This window comes from Mustela nivalis (assembly GCF_964662115.1).
Source record: "Mustela nivalis genome assembly, contig: HAP1_SCAFFOLD_912, whole genome shotgun sequence".
Classification (NCBI taxonomy): Eukaryota; Metazoa; Chordata; class Mammalia; order Carnivora; family Mustelidae; genus Mustela; species Mustela nivalis.
The window spans coordinates 109126-126936 of record NW_028135752.1 but is presented as its reverse complement, the minus strand read 5'-3'; the positions used below and the strand labels follow the sequence as shown (position 1 = coordinate 126936).

Genomic DNA, 17811 nt, shown 5'->3' with positions numbered 1-17811 from the left:
CTGCCTGCCTCTCTGCCTACTTGTGATCTCTGTCTTTCAAATAAATAAAATCTTAAAAAAAAAAAGGCCTTCATATTTTATTAAAAATTTTAGGTGTCCGAATTCAAAAGGTTAACAATATAGTACAATAATAATAATAATAATAATATATCATCTAATAATAAAATAATAATAATTTCTCCAGCATAGTCACTGCTGCACACTAGTAAAATGAGATGTTTCTTTTCTTTTCTTTTTTAATGATTTTATTTATTTTATTTATTTGACAGACAGAGATCACAAGTAGGCTTAGAGGCAGGCAGAGAGAGAAGGAGGGAAGTGGGCTCACCGCTGAGCAAAGAGCCCGACGTGGGGCTCGATCCCAGCCAAAGGCAGAAGCTTAAACCACCCAGGCGCCCCGAGATGTTTATTTTCATTTGGGATTATGGAGGGGCAAGGTGTTTTTGGCTCTCCTGCTGAAGTAGGGACTCAGTCAGTATTGTCTCCAACTTTTTCCCTAATAGTAGCTCTGGAAGATGAAGACGTCCCTCCATCTCCCAGACATGAGGGTTTGACCAGGACATGGGATGTTATAAGCTCATTGACAGTCTCATGAACTAAGCCCTGGTTTATTGGTCACAGTCGTTCTCCAAGTATTTTCAGGAATAAACTTCAGGTGTTGCCCTTACTCTAATTTTTTCTTTCTGAGATTTCTGACTGCAATCGCTACTTCCTGCAGTCACTCAAGGAGAAACGAGGCATGTGGCAGCTCAACAGTGTGTTTTTCTTTCAAGATGACAGAATCACTCTTGATTTCTGTACGCATCTCGGATTTTTATATACGAACATGGATTTTGGTGTCTACCCTGAGGAGATAATACATATGGTGTGAGCTACACATGTATTCTCATGACACGTCACCTGGGTTACCCAGAACTTTCTGGTCCCGGCAGAAAGGCAGAAACCCAGGTGAATTCCTCATTGTTCCAGCAGGCTGTCAGCCCTCAAAGGCCTTCTGGGTGTGTTTGTGCATCGCAGTGTCTGCTGTGTAAGATACAGAAAGAGCACAGTAGTTCAGGGGGAAAATATTTAGGAACACATTTTCCAGGAGGAACCAGGATTCAGTTTGGGTGACTCTTGACCATTTTTCATCTTCTGACGACTGAAAGTGGTAGTTAATCTACAGTCATGGTTTTAACATGCATTTCGAATGTAATGTGAGTTTCTATCAACATAAAACTATAAGAACTGTCTTCCTAAAGAGCATTCATGTAAGGCCCATTATTTTCCAGCTTGATTAATGAAAACAAAATTTTTCTGTAATGCTTTCTTCCTACTCTGTATTAGTTTTCAGGACTGGATTGAAAGTGATTTATTGTGGATAGGGTTATACCTGCTCGTGAAATTTTTTTCTGTTCCTGGGTTTTTAAAGATGGCAGAGTTGACTTTCTGATTTTAATTCATCTTCACTAGATGAAGAATTCACAAATAGGACTTTTTCTTGAAATAACCATAGCCTGGGGGCGCTTGGGTGGCTCAGGTCTTGATCTCAGGGTCCTGGGATTGAGTCCCACATCGGGCTCCCTGCTCAGTGGGGAGCCTGCTTCACTCTTTGCCTCCCCCTCTGCTTATGCTTTCTCTAATAAGTAAATAAATAAATAACCTAAAAAAAAAAGAAGTTGTATTTGACTGGAGCTTCATGTTGAGTGACAGATCAACAGAAAGACAAAGGAATAAGAGACAGGAAGCAATGAAGGAAAACACAGAGGCGCACAGTATAGACAGATGTTCCTCGGCTTATGACGGCCTCGGCTTCTAATAAACCGATTGTTCAGCTGGAAATCTCTTTAGTTGAAAATGCATGGAAAACACCTAAGCGACTGAACATCAGAGCTTAGCCCCGCCAAACTTAAATGTCTTGAGAACACTTACAGTATTGCACAGTTGGGCAAAATCCTCTAACACAAAGCCTATTTCACAATAAAGTGTCTGGTATCTCATGTAACTTACTGAACACTGCACTGAAAGCCCGAACAGGACGGTTCAAGTGTGTTGGTTGCTGACCCTCGTGATCACGTGGTTTGCCTGGGGGCTGTGCTCGCTGCCCCTGCCCAGCATTACAAAAGAGGACCCTACTGTAGATCGCCAGCCTGGGAAAAGATCCAAACTAAATGCATATCACTTCTGCACTATTATAAAAAGTCAAAAAACCATAAACTGAACCAAGGTGAAGTCAGGGATCTTCTGTACCAGGTGTGTTAGGGAAGGTCAAGTGCTCCTGTCTGGCCAGGAACCATAGTGGTATGGGGGAAAGTTCCACGGTAGAAAGTTCTACAGCGGAGAACCACTAGGACTCAAGCACCAACGGTCACAGGTTACACCAGGAAGACTGGATGCTCTTCTGTGGGCGATGAGAAGCCACGAGCGACTCAGGAAGGCTGAAGAGCTCTGGCCAGGTGGGACAGCTGAGGGCTGCAATGAAGAGGGACAGGTGGAGCTGGGAGACCAGGTGGGGAGAGCCCGCTACCCTCGAACAAAAGGCAACAAAGGTCTGGACTGGGATGACGGAGATGGTGGAAGGTAATGGGATATTCATGAAACAGAACTGGAAAGCCATGGAAATGAAATAAGAGAGGGAGGGAAAACCGTTCATGACTTTAATTGCCATCAGTATAAAACATGTTGAATTAAAATGAATTGGTATTTCTAGACCGATGATGACATCACAATAATGGAAGGAAACCAATTTTGATTTTGAGCCTGGTTAAGGAGACAGTATAGACAAGAGAAAAGCAGAGGCTCTGGAGTCACACAAATGTCACCATTGAGATTCGTCCCCACTCTTCATTCCCTTCCCTGTAAACCCAGGCAAGTGACACCTGCCTCACAGCACTGGTAACAAATAGGGAAGAGCACACGTTCCCACGTTCCCGGGTCAGACAGGACAGCCAGGGATCAGCGGCACATGAGGAGGTAACAGATGGTCACTAAACTGAGCTCAGGTGCATACACAGCATTTTATGTCACCTTGAGATGGCTCCTCTTGTGACCTCTCAAAGAAGGTGGCAGTGGTGAGGAACAAACTCCAGGAGCTTATTAGCATACATGATCTTCAGGCCATCTGGATGAGACTCAACGATCTGCTCTTCAATCACCTAGCAGAAGGAAGAGCGTTTTATTTTTATTTATTTATTTGTTTGTTTGTTTGTGTTTTTGTTTGTTTTTAAAGCACCTAAAAGAGAAGTATGAACTATACACTACAGAGAAAAGAATCGTGTAAACCTTAAAAATGCACTTCGTCCTTCCTCCTCCCCACTCAGTATGCTTTCTAAACAGGAGGTAAGTAACAATGGCATGAAAATCTAGGTCCCGGGATTTGGGAATACTGCTCCAACCCTGGGGGACACAGAGGCTGAGGGACAGAGACTGGCCTGAAGCTAAAACATCACACACACTCATCTGCTTCCCTTCTGAGCTTAAAAGTGAAATTCTGTATCTGCAGACAACAGCTCTGTATCATCTTCACCCTGGCCTTATCCTCTACCGTCTCCAGAACAGGGAAAGGGCTGAGATGGAAAGTGATGGAAGAAAACACATCTTACTTTGCTTTAGTATTTAATTTTTTTTGGTGAGGCTGAGTTGCAGGAGGTGAATAACAAGCATACAAACTTAAAATACAAACGTGGCCACAGTTCATTTAATGACATGGAAACGTAAAGTACTTCCCTAATTTAGCATATTAGATTCAGTTCAATGAAAAGGGCATAAATTAAATAACTAAAATATTTTCATTTAGTGACAAAGAATAATGTGATCTTTTTCACCCCCACAGAGAGAGCTATGAACTATAATAGGATACATACAAAGAACTGACAGATCATTTACTTTTAGTAGTCTTAATGAAGCTGAGAAGATTACTGAAATTAATCCTTCAATTTCACTTCTATCACTGGGATACTGTCTCGTTTTAAAACTGGAAGCCTTTCATCCTGAAGTCATGGTGGGTAGCTTTATACTTACCAGACAGAAAGAACACTCGCACTGGCAGGTGACTGGAAGAAAGCCCTCAAACGCTGAGACTGGCTTCATGACTTCTGTCAGGTTGAACTAGATGAAACCCAAGCTCTCTAAGTTGGAAGCTGCTGATTGCTGGCGGCCTCACATGGTGCAGCCCATACTCCGGCCGCTCAGAGGCAGGATACACTGACTCCCTGTATTTTACTGTATCCTTATAGGTCAAGAACACTGGGTAACCAAGTTCTGGACTTAAGGTACTACCCCGCTAACTCGCCCTTCAAAGCCCTTTATCTTTGAATATTCCCTCCCTCCCACCTTCCTAGCCTGGCAAACTCCCCCATGGTCTTCAAGACTTAGGCCACATCAATTCTGCGAATACGCTTCCCCTCACAGACTTTCCCTGCGCACAGAGCTGTCTTCCAGCTCCTCCAGTGGGCACGGGCGCCTTGGTGGGGTCACGCTTTTTGGCAACTTCATTAACGTATAACTTATGGAAATGGAAATTGACCTGAAAATGTTCTGATCCGTACCTTCTTCCTAGGCAAGTCCCTCAACCCTACTAAATTAAGATAATCCCTGAGTTATGGCATCACTGGAAGAGACCAGAGCGCATGCCTGATTCCTGCCATGCTGATGGGCACCAAGCGGGACCAACCTTTTCTTACAACCAGAAGAGCAGGAACTAAGAGCATCTTCAAGGAAGAGCCCTGAGCTCTCTCGCACCCAGTCAAGAAACGAAGCCAGATTAGATGCTCTGTGTTTGTGGAATGAGGTGCATGGGGGCACAAACCTCATCCATGTATGGTTTCACCAGTACTTGACCGACTAACGCCTCTGCATCCCGTGTCTTGTCAATTGTAGCGTAAGTCTGGAGGCAGTGCCGTATGATGTCCACATTGGAAGTCTGAAGCCCTTCTAGCAGCAGGCCCCCCAGGGACTGCTGCAGCATGGCCGTAATGTGGGCTATACGCTGCAAGAGCAGAGAGACCAGGAAAGAAGGTCCAGGTACCACAGTTTCTAAAAGCTCAAATATATGTGTATAATTTATATACATATGTGTTATATATATAAAGCGAGCCTCTAATTCTACCAGAATATATGTAAGATTAAAATTCCAACATTTCCTAGAGAATAACAATGAATCTCTTCTCCCCATGATTGCTTATTTTCTTTTTTTTTAAAAGGTTTTTATTTATTTATTTGTCGAGAGAGAGCACAAGCACACAAGGAGACACAGGCAGAAAGAGAAGCAGGCTTCCTGCCAAGCAAGGAGCCCAAGGTGGGACTCAATCCCAGGACCCTGGGATCATGACCTAAGCCAGAGGCAGTGGCTCAACTGACTGAGCCACTGAGGCGTCCCCTCCCTATGATTTCTTTGAAAGTAAGTCGGCTTCATCAAAGTGAAGTTTAGACAATTACGGAATGACAAAAAGTTATTTGCCTCTTAAGCTACGGAGTAAATCTGACAAACGTGCATTTAAACCCAGTCAAGGGCTTTGGATAAATGAACTCTGACTACATCATATGATGTGTCAAGTTACATGAAATTCAGAATTAATTTTACTTGCATAGTTTGGAGACTACGCTTGTGTCTTTACACAAAATCTATCTAGTGTGACATAATGGAAGCAGGGTCCCAAGCAGGAGACACTGAAAAAAAAAATATTCAAAGCTAGCTTCAAAATCCTGTAGACTAGCAATTATCAGGGGCAATGCTAGGTCAAACCAAAATCATCCAGGAAATTCACAAACAGCAAATTGAAAATCGAAACCAACACTTGCTGGTTTTACTTTGTCCAGAAGAGGCATGCCTTTGCTCTGAACAGCATGAAAGTGTAACTGGTTAAATTCTGTGGCAATTCTCTCCAAAATCTGTCTAGTCCAGAGAGGGCTAGTAGAGACAATTAGAGAAATGTAATTCCCAAAGTTAAAAACCTGCCACCCCCACCGCCCCACATGCCTTACAGCGCTCAGGCACCTGCACCTGAACGCCATCAATTTTCATGACAAACTGTCTGTGCAGCAGGCCCCAGTGCAAGGGGTGAGGAGCGGGGAGGTCGTAGAAGCCACCGTCGCAGCCTGGCCGGGGCCACAGGGCCCAGGCAAGGGGATGGAGCTATTTTAGGTCAGTGTGGGTACAACTGCATGATTCCTCCACGTTCCTCGGGCTCTCCCATTCGTGCCCTTCTTCTCCCTTCTTCTCCCATTCTCTAACCCCCTCCTCTCTCTTGCCCTGTCCTACCGTTCATACCCGAAGCCCCCTCTTCTTCTCTGCCTGCCTCATTCTCCCTTCCAAGTACCTCCGCAGTACCAACTACTGCTGTCTCCTCAATCAGCTAAAACTGACCGCCTAGCAGCAACCTGGGAAATCGCTCAGAGCAGCGGACTCCAAGTTTAAATTTACCCAGAAAGAGCAAGCACGGTGCTCCGGTAGCTGGTGAGAAATCACTCACAGTGCATCTGCCATCAAGTGGACTGGATACACTTCCCTCTTGCCCCCCACATTAGAAAGCGTCAACCCCATTCAAAAGGAAGTCGAACAGTGAAAGAAAAAAAAACACACAACAAAGGCCCCAAAGCCCCTGCTGGGCTCTATGAGGCATCCCACATCTGAGGATGGGCAGTCAGGTAGTGAGGAAACACACTGTAAGAAAACCCAAAATCTCTGGAGACCTGCCATGGTGTGCCCCGTCCCAGAGCATCAGAACTGGTGTGGAGGGAAGGCAAGCGCTTTGCAGGAACAGTGCTGAAGCCTAATCCCAACCTCTACTGACTGATCCCATGCGCATTTCCTATTTATCCCTTTCTCGGCATTTCTGGGCCTGGCAGAGCATGATGGATTTACTGTGTGCTGATGCTGCTCTGGCTTTCCTGACTCTAGAGCTCAGAGCTGCTCTTCTGGAGAAAAAAGTCCTCCAAGGTAATTCTGAGCAAGAAAGCGCACAATGTCTGTTTATCAAGGACAGTGTTGCAAAGGGACAGTATTGTAGACACAGAGCTCACTGAGGTGTTTCTATCCGATGAGTACAGCAGCAACAGCAAAGACGGGAAGAACACTGGAGGGCCAGCTCCCCAGGGACCGAACGTGGACATGGCTGGAGGGGCTGCAGGCACTGCCAAGGGCCGCAGTGAAGCAGAGCCGCTGGAGACACATGGGCTGCAGAAGGGCCGCGTGCAGACTGTCTGCTAAGTGTGGACGAACGGGGCAGAAGCACGAGTGCAACGGGCTAGAGACACAAGCACAGTGGAGGCTGACCACTTAGTTGAATGCCTTGATGTGAAAGGGGACAGAGACCTAGGACCAGAGAATCGCTTCCTTTGGGATGTGTCCGTTCTTAATCTCCATCATGAGACATGTGGAGCATATGGTCTCTCAAGTTCCTTCCAAATCTAAAACCTTAATTCCTAAAATTTAGAAACCTAACTCCGCCTGCAAGGGGAGGGACTGTTAGCATCACACAACAGAGCACTTAGGGCACCAGGCGACCTTGACGCAGGCAGCCCAGCTGGTATGTGTAGGACCAGCCCCGGCTACTCCCACTGCACCACTGTGCATCTCACAGCGCTGACAGGACCTAACTACTCATTTTCTGAGTCACTCATCTACCCTGGCTGATTGAAAATTCACACCAGGAAGGGAACAAGACAATCACAGTATAACAAAGAGAGCCATCATCTTTTTCCTATTTCATAAGTTTTTCCTTTCCTGTTTGTAAATTTCAACTGGATATGTCCTATACTGTTTCATAATAATATAATGCTGGTGCAAAATACATCAATGGTAATACTGTGGGCATGTCTAGGAAAAAAAATGAGATGGAGAAAAACCAAGATGAATGGTAGGTATGCCTTAAAGTTCAACCGGACTTTGCTAGTCCTCAGGGAAGGTGATTCCAAATATACTTTTACACTGCAAGCATAATGACGTGTTGGAACTGTGGTCTATAACCAAAGGGTTTATAGGAACGTGTTATAGATTTCACTATTTCATGCTCTCCACTCTCCTGGAGCTACATTCTAGCCACAAACCTGGATTTTCTTCTTGTTCAGAAATGAATTCTAACTAAGCCGTCCCCTCCTAATTAGATTGGATGTGAAGTATTAATTTATGTGGTACGTAGTTAAAAAAAATGCTTACCTGCTTGCTTTTAGTGCAGAGGTTTCTTTCGAACTTTGTGAATTTAAGATTTTTTCAATCTTTTCAACTGATCAAATAACTTGTATAAGCCTCAAAACACACATCTATAAAAATAAAAATTAAGCAAACAAAAAACGTCACCATCTTTACTCTTAATCATCTTTATTTCCCATGCTAAATGCAGGAAAATATAAGACCAAAAGTTAACTTCAAATATATAGGGCATGCTATATTTTGAATATTTCTATGAAACACAGAATTCTCAAGAATGCAAATCTTAGTTCTAGAATAAGCATACTTCCATATTCTATTGCAAGTTTATAGAGGAAAAAAAACCCCTAGACTTTGCTTTCTCATATTCTATACTCTTATTTCTTTTTTTCCCCATCCTGAATCTTTCTATGGGCATTTCTTTCCTATTTTTTTAAAAAAGATTTGTTTATTTGAGAGAGAGAGAGACTGCATGTGCGCGTGCAGGGGAGGGGCAGAGGGAGAGAGAGAATCTCGAGCAGACATCCTGCTGAGCACAGAGCTCAATGCGGGGCTCAATCTCATGATCCTGAGATCATGACCTGAGCCAAAATCAAGAGTCGGACGTTTAACCAACTGAGCCACCAGGCGCCCCTCCATTTGTTTTCTTATGGCCCTTTATTCATGTTTTAACTTTGGCTTCCGATTGTACTGGCCCTCTCAGTTTACATGTGCATATACCTATATGCCCAAGCACCAAATCATTAAAGACCTTTTACACTACAAATATTATCAAAGAGGTTGAGGGACATTATGAAAACTCTCATCCTTAAAGAACAAAAAAATACAAAGTCATCCATTCAATAAATAATAATAATAATGAACACCCCTGGGAGCTCGATATTCATTCCGACGGGGGGTGGGGGGGCACGAGAAAATAAAGCAAGAAATACACCCTGCTCTCACAAAGCTTACTGTTTTGTCTGGAAGCGCACGACAAGCATTCTTTGGACAAAAGCTGTGAGGAGATCCAGAGGCGAATTAAACAGAAGGTCCCTCAAACAGGCTTCTCCCCACTGAGATTTTAACAAATATGCTAATAATACACAGAAAACATTGTACAGAGCAGCAGGCGAGAGTCAGAAGCCCAGACTCCCAATGCCCGCTGTGCTGTTACATCGTTATGCTCATGAATGATATCGGGGACACTTGGAACTGGAGATAGCACTAAAGGGCACACTCCCGGGGTGAGCCCTCAGATGTACAGAGCCGTTGCCTGTCTCACACACCTGAAACTAAGCCAACACCGCATGCTAACTACTGGGAATTGAAAAAATTAAAGTGAACACCAGAACATAAAGAACACAGGATCAGAAAATAACAGCAAACTTACGGCAGAATCCTGAGTTTGCTTTGGAAAGCCCACTTCTCCCCTAGTCTTTAATATAGGCCTATTTTCTTTACAGGGCCGCTGACAATTTATACAGTCGTTAACTGTCAAGCGCTGCACCGACAACAGTTATCACTGTTTCTTGTTCTGGAAAAAGTGGGTGATCTTGAGATCGTGTGGGTACCTCTGAAATTCTGTCTTCTTATTTCAGGTAGATAACGTGACATAATGCATAAAATGCACATGCGTGAGAGCTTTACAAAAAAGCTAAATTTAAAAAAAAAAAGAAAAAAAGCTGAATAGTGCTGACAAGTTCACGGAGACAAGAGGAGAGGGCTTCAACTGGCATGCAGCATAAGAAATCTACTGGAGGGTACCTTTTTCTTCCTTATGTCCTCTTGTTACACATTCGTTCATCTACTGCCCGAATTCCTTCACTGACTGATGACCTGAGACTCTTTAAAAGAATAATAAAGAAAATGTATTACAGACATTGTTTTGTCACATTATCAATTTCCTACATCTCATTCAATTCCACAAAAATTAATACCTGTGCACCAGTACTATGCAGATATTGACAAAAAAAAAAAAAAACATGATATACCAGACACAGTTACTGTTGAGGGGACTCATGACCTGGGGGCATAATGACACGAAGGCAGGGTCACATGGCTAGAAGAAGAATGACATATACAGTGAAAGTTATGGGGATGAGGGGGCTTAGAATGGAGAACAGATAATATGAAGCAAAGTACAGGAGAGTCTGGAAATGCGACGGGGCTCGAATCGGACTCTGAAAGCCATGTGTACACAGCTGCCGAGGTGGGGAGGGGATGGGGAGCAGATGTAAGTGCACACACACTCAGGGGCAGGGTCAGACAGGCACACAGCCATGTGCACTGCAGGCTTCCTTCTGGAGAGAAGCAGAAATAGGAATGGAGGGCCAACTTCACTGAGATGAAGTCTTTAGATTCTGTATATTTTGGAGAACGAAAGAATGTCAAAGCACTGATGCATGATGATGAAATGTGGGTATGGAAATACCAGGAATCAAGAATGAAGAACAGAAGACCAGAAAAAGGCAGAGCACAGAGGTAGAGAAACATGTCCAGAAGCTAATGAATAAAGAGATAATTAGGAATTAGGGCCAAAACAAAGGTTAACAGAAACAACTAGAATGAAGTAGGCAGATCACAAAAATTCCACAGGAAGGTGAATTAATTCACTCCATCAACATTATGAAACACCTCCTGGACGTCAGTATTGTGGCAGCCTACAGGGATGCAATGAAGACAGATATAGTCGTATCCCTCAGTGATCTGAGAATCTCACAGAACAGCTTCAGAGTTGGGACCAGAAAGGCAGGTCAGGCCTGTGGCTGAGCAGGACCAATGTGGCCATAAAAACAGGCCATGGAAAAGGGAGGGGATATGGTGATGGCAGGGGGTGAGGTGGGACGGGAGCCTGTGTGAGTAGAGCAAATCTGCCTCCAGGGAGGGGGTTTGAGAGAAGAGTGGGAGGCCAAAGGAAGGCTAGGCTTGGGAAACAACACCACTATGAGGCCCCGGGAGGAAGAGGCACACCAAGGAGGCAGTGGGAGAGCCCCACAGCGGCTGGTGTGGAATGCAACAGCGGACCATGAAAATTCCTTCCATTCCATGGAAAAGTATCTTTAACAAGATTTTGTAAAATTCAAATGAGACATAAACCATGGAAAGTATTGGCTACCTCAAGGCACAACTCAAGATTTTTTTTTTTAAAGATTTTATTTATTTATTTGACAGAGAGAAATCACAAGTAGATGGAGAGGCAGGCAGAGAGAGAGAGAGAGGGAAGCAGGCTCTCTGCTGAGCAGTGAGCCTGATGCGGGACTCGATCCCAGGACTCTGAGATCATGACCTGAGCCGAAGGCAGCGGCTTAACCCACTGAGCCACCCAGGCGCCCACAACTCAAGATTTTTACCTGTTTCACGAACTCTTTCCTGCCTGCCCCTCCCCTAGGCTTCTCAGCACTGATATTTCCATTACTTCGCCTTTTTCTTGGTTCTAACCATGTACTGTGTCTTCCCTTAAATTAAGTTCTCCTTATATTCTCTCTAGGATGCAGGCACTGTCTTAGGGGAGGGACGCAAGAGGCCACTCAAGCTAGAGGAGACACACAAGGAAGGATGGTGTCGTTTATGACAAGTTTACGACAGGGCATCAGAATGGACAGAGGCCGTAAGTCAGGGCACCAAACACAGATGGGGGGGGCGGGAGGGGAGACAGGGCAGCACAGTTTTCTGTTAGAAGTGATGCCACAACAGCCCCTCCACTGTTCACCAGGTGGAGTTCCTATTCCCAATGGCTTAGAGGTGGGGAGTCCCATTCCCACAACAGAGATTTTTCTGAGAGAACATGCAAATGTAGCATTTATTAAGTATTACATTTTATTTATATTATCCTTCAGTTCCATTAGGGATTACACAGTTTTTGTAGATCAGCCCAGGAACCTAACCACACGTAGATTACATGGGGTGGGGGGGGATCTTTACAAGATTACAAACTGTTAAAATACAAGTCATTCGTAAGTTAGAAACCACTTACATATGACCAAAGTGGCATTAATAAGTTGAATTTGGAAATATGCTTCCTCTCCCCTGACATTTTAAGGTTGTCTACTCTGAGAATATGTCTTCTTCAAATCAAACATGTTTTTATAAGTTTTTAGCATATGCAAAAACAAAATCATTTACAACTCTTCTGAAGGTGAATATTATAATCATGAACCGTTAAAATACAACCACCAGTACCACCAAACTAACAGATGAAAAGAATTCTTAGAGAAAAGCCGACGAGGACAACAGGCATCAGAGCAGACTGTTTTCATTAATTGGGGACTTACCAGAACTTCTCGTAACTGTCACAAAGGCACAGAAAGTTGATTGAGGGATTTGTCCATGCCAACCTAAAGGGGCACTTCCCCTCTACCACTATTGCCAGACTAACCTTACCTATCCTGCAGGGTCAGGTCGGCCTGGCCCTTTATCTGTTGCTCTCCTCTGAGTGGTTAGTTTTTCATAGAAACGGTGCTTTGCTTTTGTCAGGATTTACCCTGGATTATCAAAAACCTTTTCTTGTGCCAGTGAAGCCTAAGAAACAGTCCTAATGAGAGAACCAGGAACTCAAACAGATCATATTTATCCTGAATGTTCTGTCCAAAATGAAAAATTCATTTCAGAGGAGGCTCAAGATCTCTGAGAAGGGAAGTTTCACCAACTCTGTCATGTAGGGGCATCAATTCCGATTCTGTGTCAATTGTCCTACTTTCCCAGCTAGTAATTCTCTACATCAGAAAGCCCACTCTCAACTGTTTCCTCTTTCAAAGGCAGTTGCTCTTAGAGTCTGCACATGACACTTGGGGCAGGCTGGTCGTTGGCTACTGCCCTCTGTACCTTGGGTCTAACAGCTGCGGGGCATCAAGATGAGCACGTCTCTTGTTCTAGGACTTAATATAGTTTGGGGCACATGGTAAGCAATAATCACTTCTTTAATTGATCCAAGTGTTGGATCTTTCTTTATTATTCTACTACCACAATTTACTTGTTCTAAGATTTGTCCCCACCCCATTTTAATATCTCTTAAGGTGGCACACACCTTGCACTTGATGACATATCCTAGTTTAACTGACAGCATTTCTCTTTCTTAGTCGAACATAAACTATAGTGCATCTTACACTTGATGAAAGCTAGGATGCAATTAAATACTCTATTATGGTTACGATTCTGATATTTGAAATCCTCCGGTAGCTCCCTGTGCCCCCACAGTGTAGAACCTCACCTCCTCGCCATAGTATACAAACCATCTCACCCCCAGTGTTAACCCCGGGGCTCAGCCTCCATCCCCAGGTGATGCTGCCAGATCAGCTGTCGGTTGTCATGAACTTGCTGTAGTTTCCCGAATGCACTGTGCTGCCTCCTGGCACTTTGAAACTTGACACACTCATCCTCATTCTTCGCTTTGCCCTTGTCTATCACCTCCCCTGAAAATCTGTTCCTAAGTGGCTTTTCCCAGCTCCCACCTACCCTTGGCAGTCTTTTATCTCCCTGTGGTAAAGCCGGTCACACTGCATCATGGACATGCCCGTTGTCTCCCTCAGAAGAGAAAAGGGACAATGAGGGCCCCCAGGATTTGCAGCTCTAGTGCAGAGCCCCATGCCTGGCTTGCAGGAAATGCCAGATCATGAAGACAAACGGAGATCATCCTCTGGCTAAAACCAGCTCTTCTTTGCCTACCGCAGGATCTGGATCAATAAAGAGCAGCCAGTTATTATTGCTGTTTTTCTAGGGATTCCTACCCCATATATTTCCCAGGTCTTTACTCTTTTTGTAGCACTTCAATTCAGGCTTCAACCACTTCCTAGTCAGATCAGGTGAAATCATTTTCCTTCCCATACCCTCGATGTATTTCACATCTAGTAATTCTTTTTTTAAAGATCTTATTTACCCATTTGACAGACAGATCACAAGTAGGTAGAGAGGGAGGCAGAGAGAGAGGAGGGAAGCAGGCTCCCCGCTGAGCAGAGAGCACGATGTGGGGCTCTATCCCAGGACCCTGAAATCATGACCTGAGCCAAAGGCAGAGGCCTAAACCACTGAGCCACCCAGGAGCCCCCATATCTGGTAATTTTTAACCAACGTGGATTTGCTGCATCAAATAGTTCCTTCTTCTTCAAATATAAATATATAAAGAAAGTGATCAAGTCACTCGCATGTCTTAGGAGAATGTCATACCTTTAGTAGCAAACTTGAAATCTTGGCCATTGGTTTTGATTTTTGTTTTGGTTAGATTTGGTTCGGTTTTTGTCATTTTAAAAATCCCTCCAGCCCTTGGCTCTGTCTGACCCGATTGCTTTCAGCTGTTTCTGCAACAAAATTGTCCCGGCAGCGAAAACTCTCATTGTTTACAGTGGCGCCCCCTTCTGAACACTTTGTTAATAAAAAGCTTTTTTTTTGTTTTGTTTTGTTTTTTTTTTTCGGCAATGGTAAATGTGGAACAACAATGAAGTACTTCAAAGAGGTGAACCACAGATAAATTTCTCTAAGGGTGGGGTGAGGGTTACTCAAAAAGGAACTTGACAAGGCTTTTAAAGATATCGACAATCATTATAACATAACGTGACTGATTGTTACTGTGCTCTTAACTGGGCAAACACTTGTTGGCTTCCAAGAAAAACTAACATAGTTGAAATGGTTCTAGCGGCCTTCTAGCACAGGGTATGATGGGGTAGGTATTCTAGCCACTGGCTGTGCAAGGCATGAGGCCTGTTAGTGATTATATTTTTTCCTCTGCAGAATGGGTCTTTCACATTCCAGGTCCTTTATACCCCAATTAATAATGCGGCGATTCTTCAGTGAGTTGTACTTTTGGTTTAAACAGCCAATTGTCTCTTAAAAAGGTCTTTTGTTTAAATCCCTTTAAAAACAAGTCCTTTCAAAAATTTTTTTTTTATTTTTTATTTTTAAATCCCATATGTTTACTCTGATCATGGATCTTTGTCATTTCGACCTTCTCTGCTGATTAAAATATTCTTTTTTTTTAAGATTTTCTTTATTTATTTGACAGAGAGAGAAATCACAAGTAGGCGGAGAGTCAGGCAGAGAGAGAGAGAAAAGCAGGCACCTGCTGAGCAAAGAGCCCGATGCGGGGCTCAATCCCAGGACACTGAGATCAATCCACCGAGCCACCCGGGCGCCCCTGATTAAAATATTCTTCATCATTAGCACCTACTGGTCTCCTCTCTTGGTGGTCTCTCCGGAAGGGGTCTTCTCTAGCTCTTCTAGCAGGAGATGGGCACTTCCCCTATACCCCTGTTGCCAGACCAGCCTTACCTGTCCTGCAGGGTCAGGTCGGCCTGGCCCTTTATCTCTTGTTCTCCTCTGAGGGGTTAGTTTTTCATAGATCCCGTGCTTTGCTTTTGTCAGGATTTACCCTGGATTATCAAAACCCTTTTCTTCTGCCAGTGAGCCCAAGAAACAGTCCTAATGAGAGAACCAGGAATTCAAACAGATTATATTTATCCTGAATGTTCTGTCCAAAATGAAAAATTCATTTCTGAGGTGCCTCAAGATCTCTGAGAAGGAAAGTTTCACCAACTCTGTCATTTAGGGGCATCAATTCAGATTCTGTGTCAATTGTCCTACTTTCCCAGCTAGTAATTCTCTAACTCTCAAGGCACACTCTCAACCGTTTCCTCTTTCAAAGGCAGTTGCTCTTAGACTCTGCACAAGGCACTTGGGGCCTGCTGGTACTTGGCTACTGCCCTCTGTACCTTGGGTCTAAGAGCTGCAGGGCATCAAGATGAGCACGTCTCTTGTTCTAGGACTTAATATAGTTTGGGGCACATGGTAAGCAATAATCACTTCTTTTTTTGAAAGGACTTTTTTTTAAAGGAATTTAAACAAAAGTCCTTTTAAAGAGACAGTTGGCTGTTTAAACCAATAGTACAACTCACTGAGAGAATCGCCACATTATTTCTTGGGGTAGAAAGGACCTGGAATGTAGAAAGACCTATTCTGCAGAGGAAAAAATTGAATCACTAACAGGCCTCATGCCTTGCACAGCCAGTGGCTAGAATCCCTGCCTCATGAGACCCTGTGCCAGAAGGCCGCTAGAACCATCTCAACTATGTTAGTCTTTCTTGGAAGCCAACAAGTGTTTGCCCAGTTAAGAGCACGGTAACAATCAGTCACGTTATGTTATAATGATTGTCGATATCTTTAAAAGCCTTGTCAAGTTCCTTTTTGAGTAACCCTCACCCCACCCTTAGAGAAATTTATCTGTGGTTCACCTCTTTGAAATACCTCATGGTTGTTCCACAATTACCATAGAGAAAAAAACAAAACAAAACAAACAAACAAAAAAAAGCTTTTTATTAACAAAGTGTTCAGAAGGGGGGGCCACTGTAAACAATGAGAGTTTTCGCTGCCGGGACAATTTTGTTGCAGAAACAGCTGAAAGCAATCGGGTCAGACAGAGCCAAGGGCTGGAGGGATTTTTAAAAGGACAAAAACCGAACCAAATCTAACCAAAACAAAAATCAAAACCAATGGCCAAGATTTCAAGTTTGCTACTAAAGGTATGACATGCTCCTAAGACATGCGAGTGACTTGATCACTTTCTTTATATATTTATATTTGAAGAAGAAGGAACTATTTGATGCAGCAAATCCACGTTGGTTAAAAACTACCAGATATGGGGGCTCCTGGGTGGCTCAGTGGTTTCGGCCTCTGCCTTCGGCTCAGGTCATGATTTCAGGGTCCTGGGATGGAGCCCCACATCGGGCTCTCTGCTCAGCGGGGAGCCTGCTTTCCCCCTCTCTCTCTGCCTCCCTCTCTACCTACTTGTGATCTGTCTGTCAAATGGGTAAATAAGATGTTTAAAAAAAGAATTACTAGATGTGAAATACATCGAGGGTATGGGAAGGAAAATGATTTCCCCTGATCTGACTAGGAAGTGGTTGAAGCCTGAATTAAAGTGCTATAAAAAGAGTAAAGACCTGGGAGATATATGGGGTAAAAATCCCTAGAAAAACAGCAATAATAACTGGCTGCTCTTTATTGACCAGATCCTGCGGTAGGCAAAGAAGAGCTGGTTTTAGCCAGAGGATGATCTCCGTTTGTCTTCATTATCTGGCATTTCCTGCAAGCCAGGCATGGGGCTCTGCACTAGAGCTGCAAATGCTGGGGGCCCTCATAGTCCCTTTTCTCTTCTCAGGGGGACAACGGGCATGTCCATGATGCAGTGTGACAGGCTTTACCACAGGGAGATAATAGACTGCCAAGGGTAGGTGGGAGCTGGGAAAAGACACTTAGAAACAGATTTTCAGGGGAGGTGATAGACAAGGGCAAAGCGAAGAATGAGGATGAGTGTGTCAAGTTTCAAAGTGCCAGGACGCAGCACAGTGCATTCGGGAAACTACAGCAAGTTCATGACAACCGACAGCTGATCTGGCAGCATCACCTGGGGATGGAGGCTGAGCCCCGGGGTTAACACTGGGGGTGAGATGGTTTGTATACTATGGCCAGGAGGTGAGGTACTACACTGTGAGGGCACAGGGAGCTACTGGAGGATTTCAAATATCAGAATCGTAACCATAATAGAGTATTTAATTGCATCCTAGCTTTCATCAAGTGTAAGATGCACTATAGTTTATGTTCGACTAAGAAAGAGAAATGCTGTCAGTTAAAGTAGGATATGTCATCAAGTGCAATGTGAGTGCCACCTTAAGAGATATTAAAATGGGGGGGGGGACAAATCTTAGAACAAGTAAATTGTG

At 43.9% G+C, this 17811-nt stretch overlaps 1 protein-coding gene across 1 annotated transcript; it reads right to left on the bottom strand.

The window, feature by feature from the left end:
• Positions 1-4551: 4551 nt before the first annotated feature.
• LOC309857565 (conserved oligomeric Golgi complex subunit 2-like) lies at positions 4552-8190 on the bottom strand. Its single transcript, XM_082750280.1, has 3 exons — positions 8135-8190; positions 5788-5887; positions 4552-4966 (listed from the first exon to the last, which is right to left on the bottom strand). Exons 2-3 carry the CDS (start codon positions 5803-5805, stop codon positions 4742-4744), a joined length of 243 nt encoding a protein of 80 aa, XP_082606406.1. The 5' UTR covers positions 5806-5887; positions 8135-8190; the 3' UTR covers positions 4552-4741.
• Positions 8191-17811: the final 9621 nt, after the last annotated feature.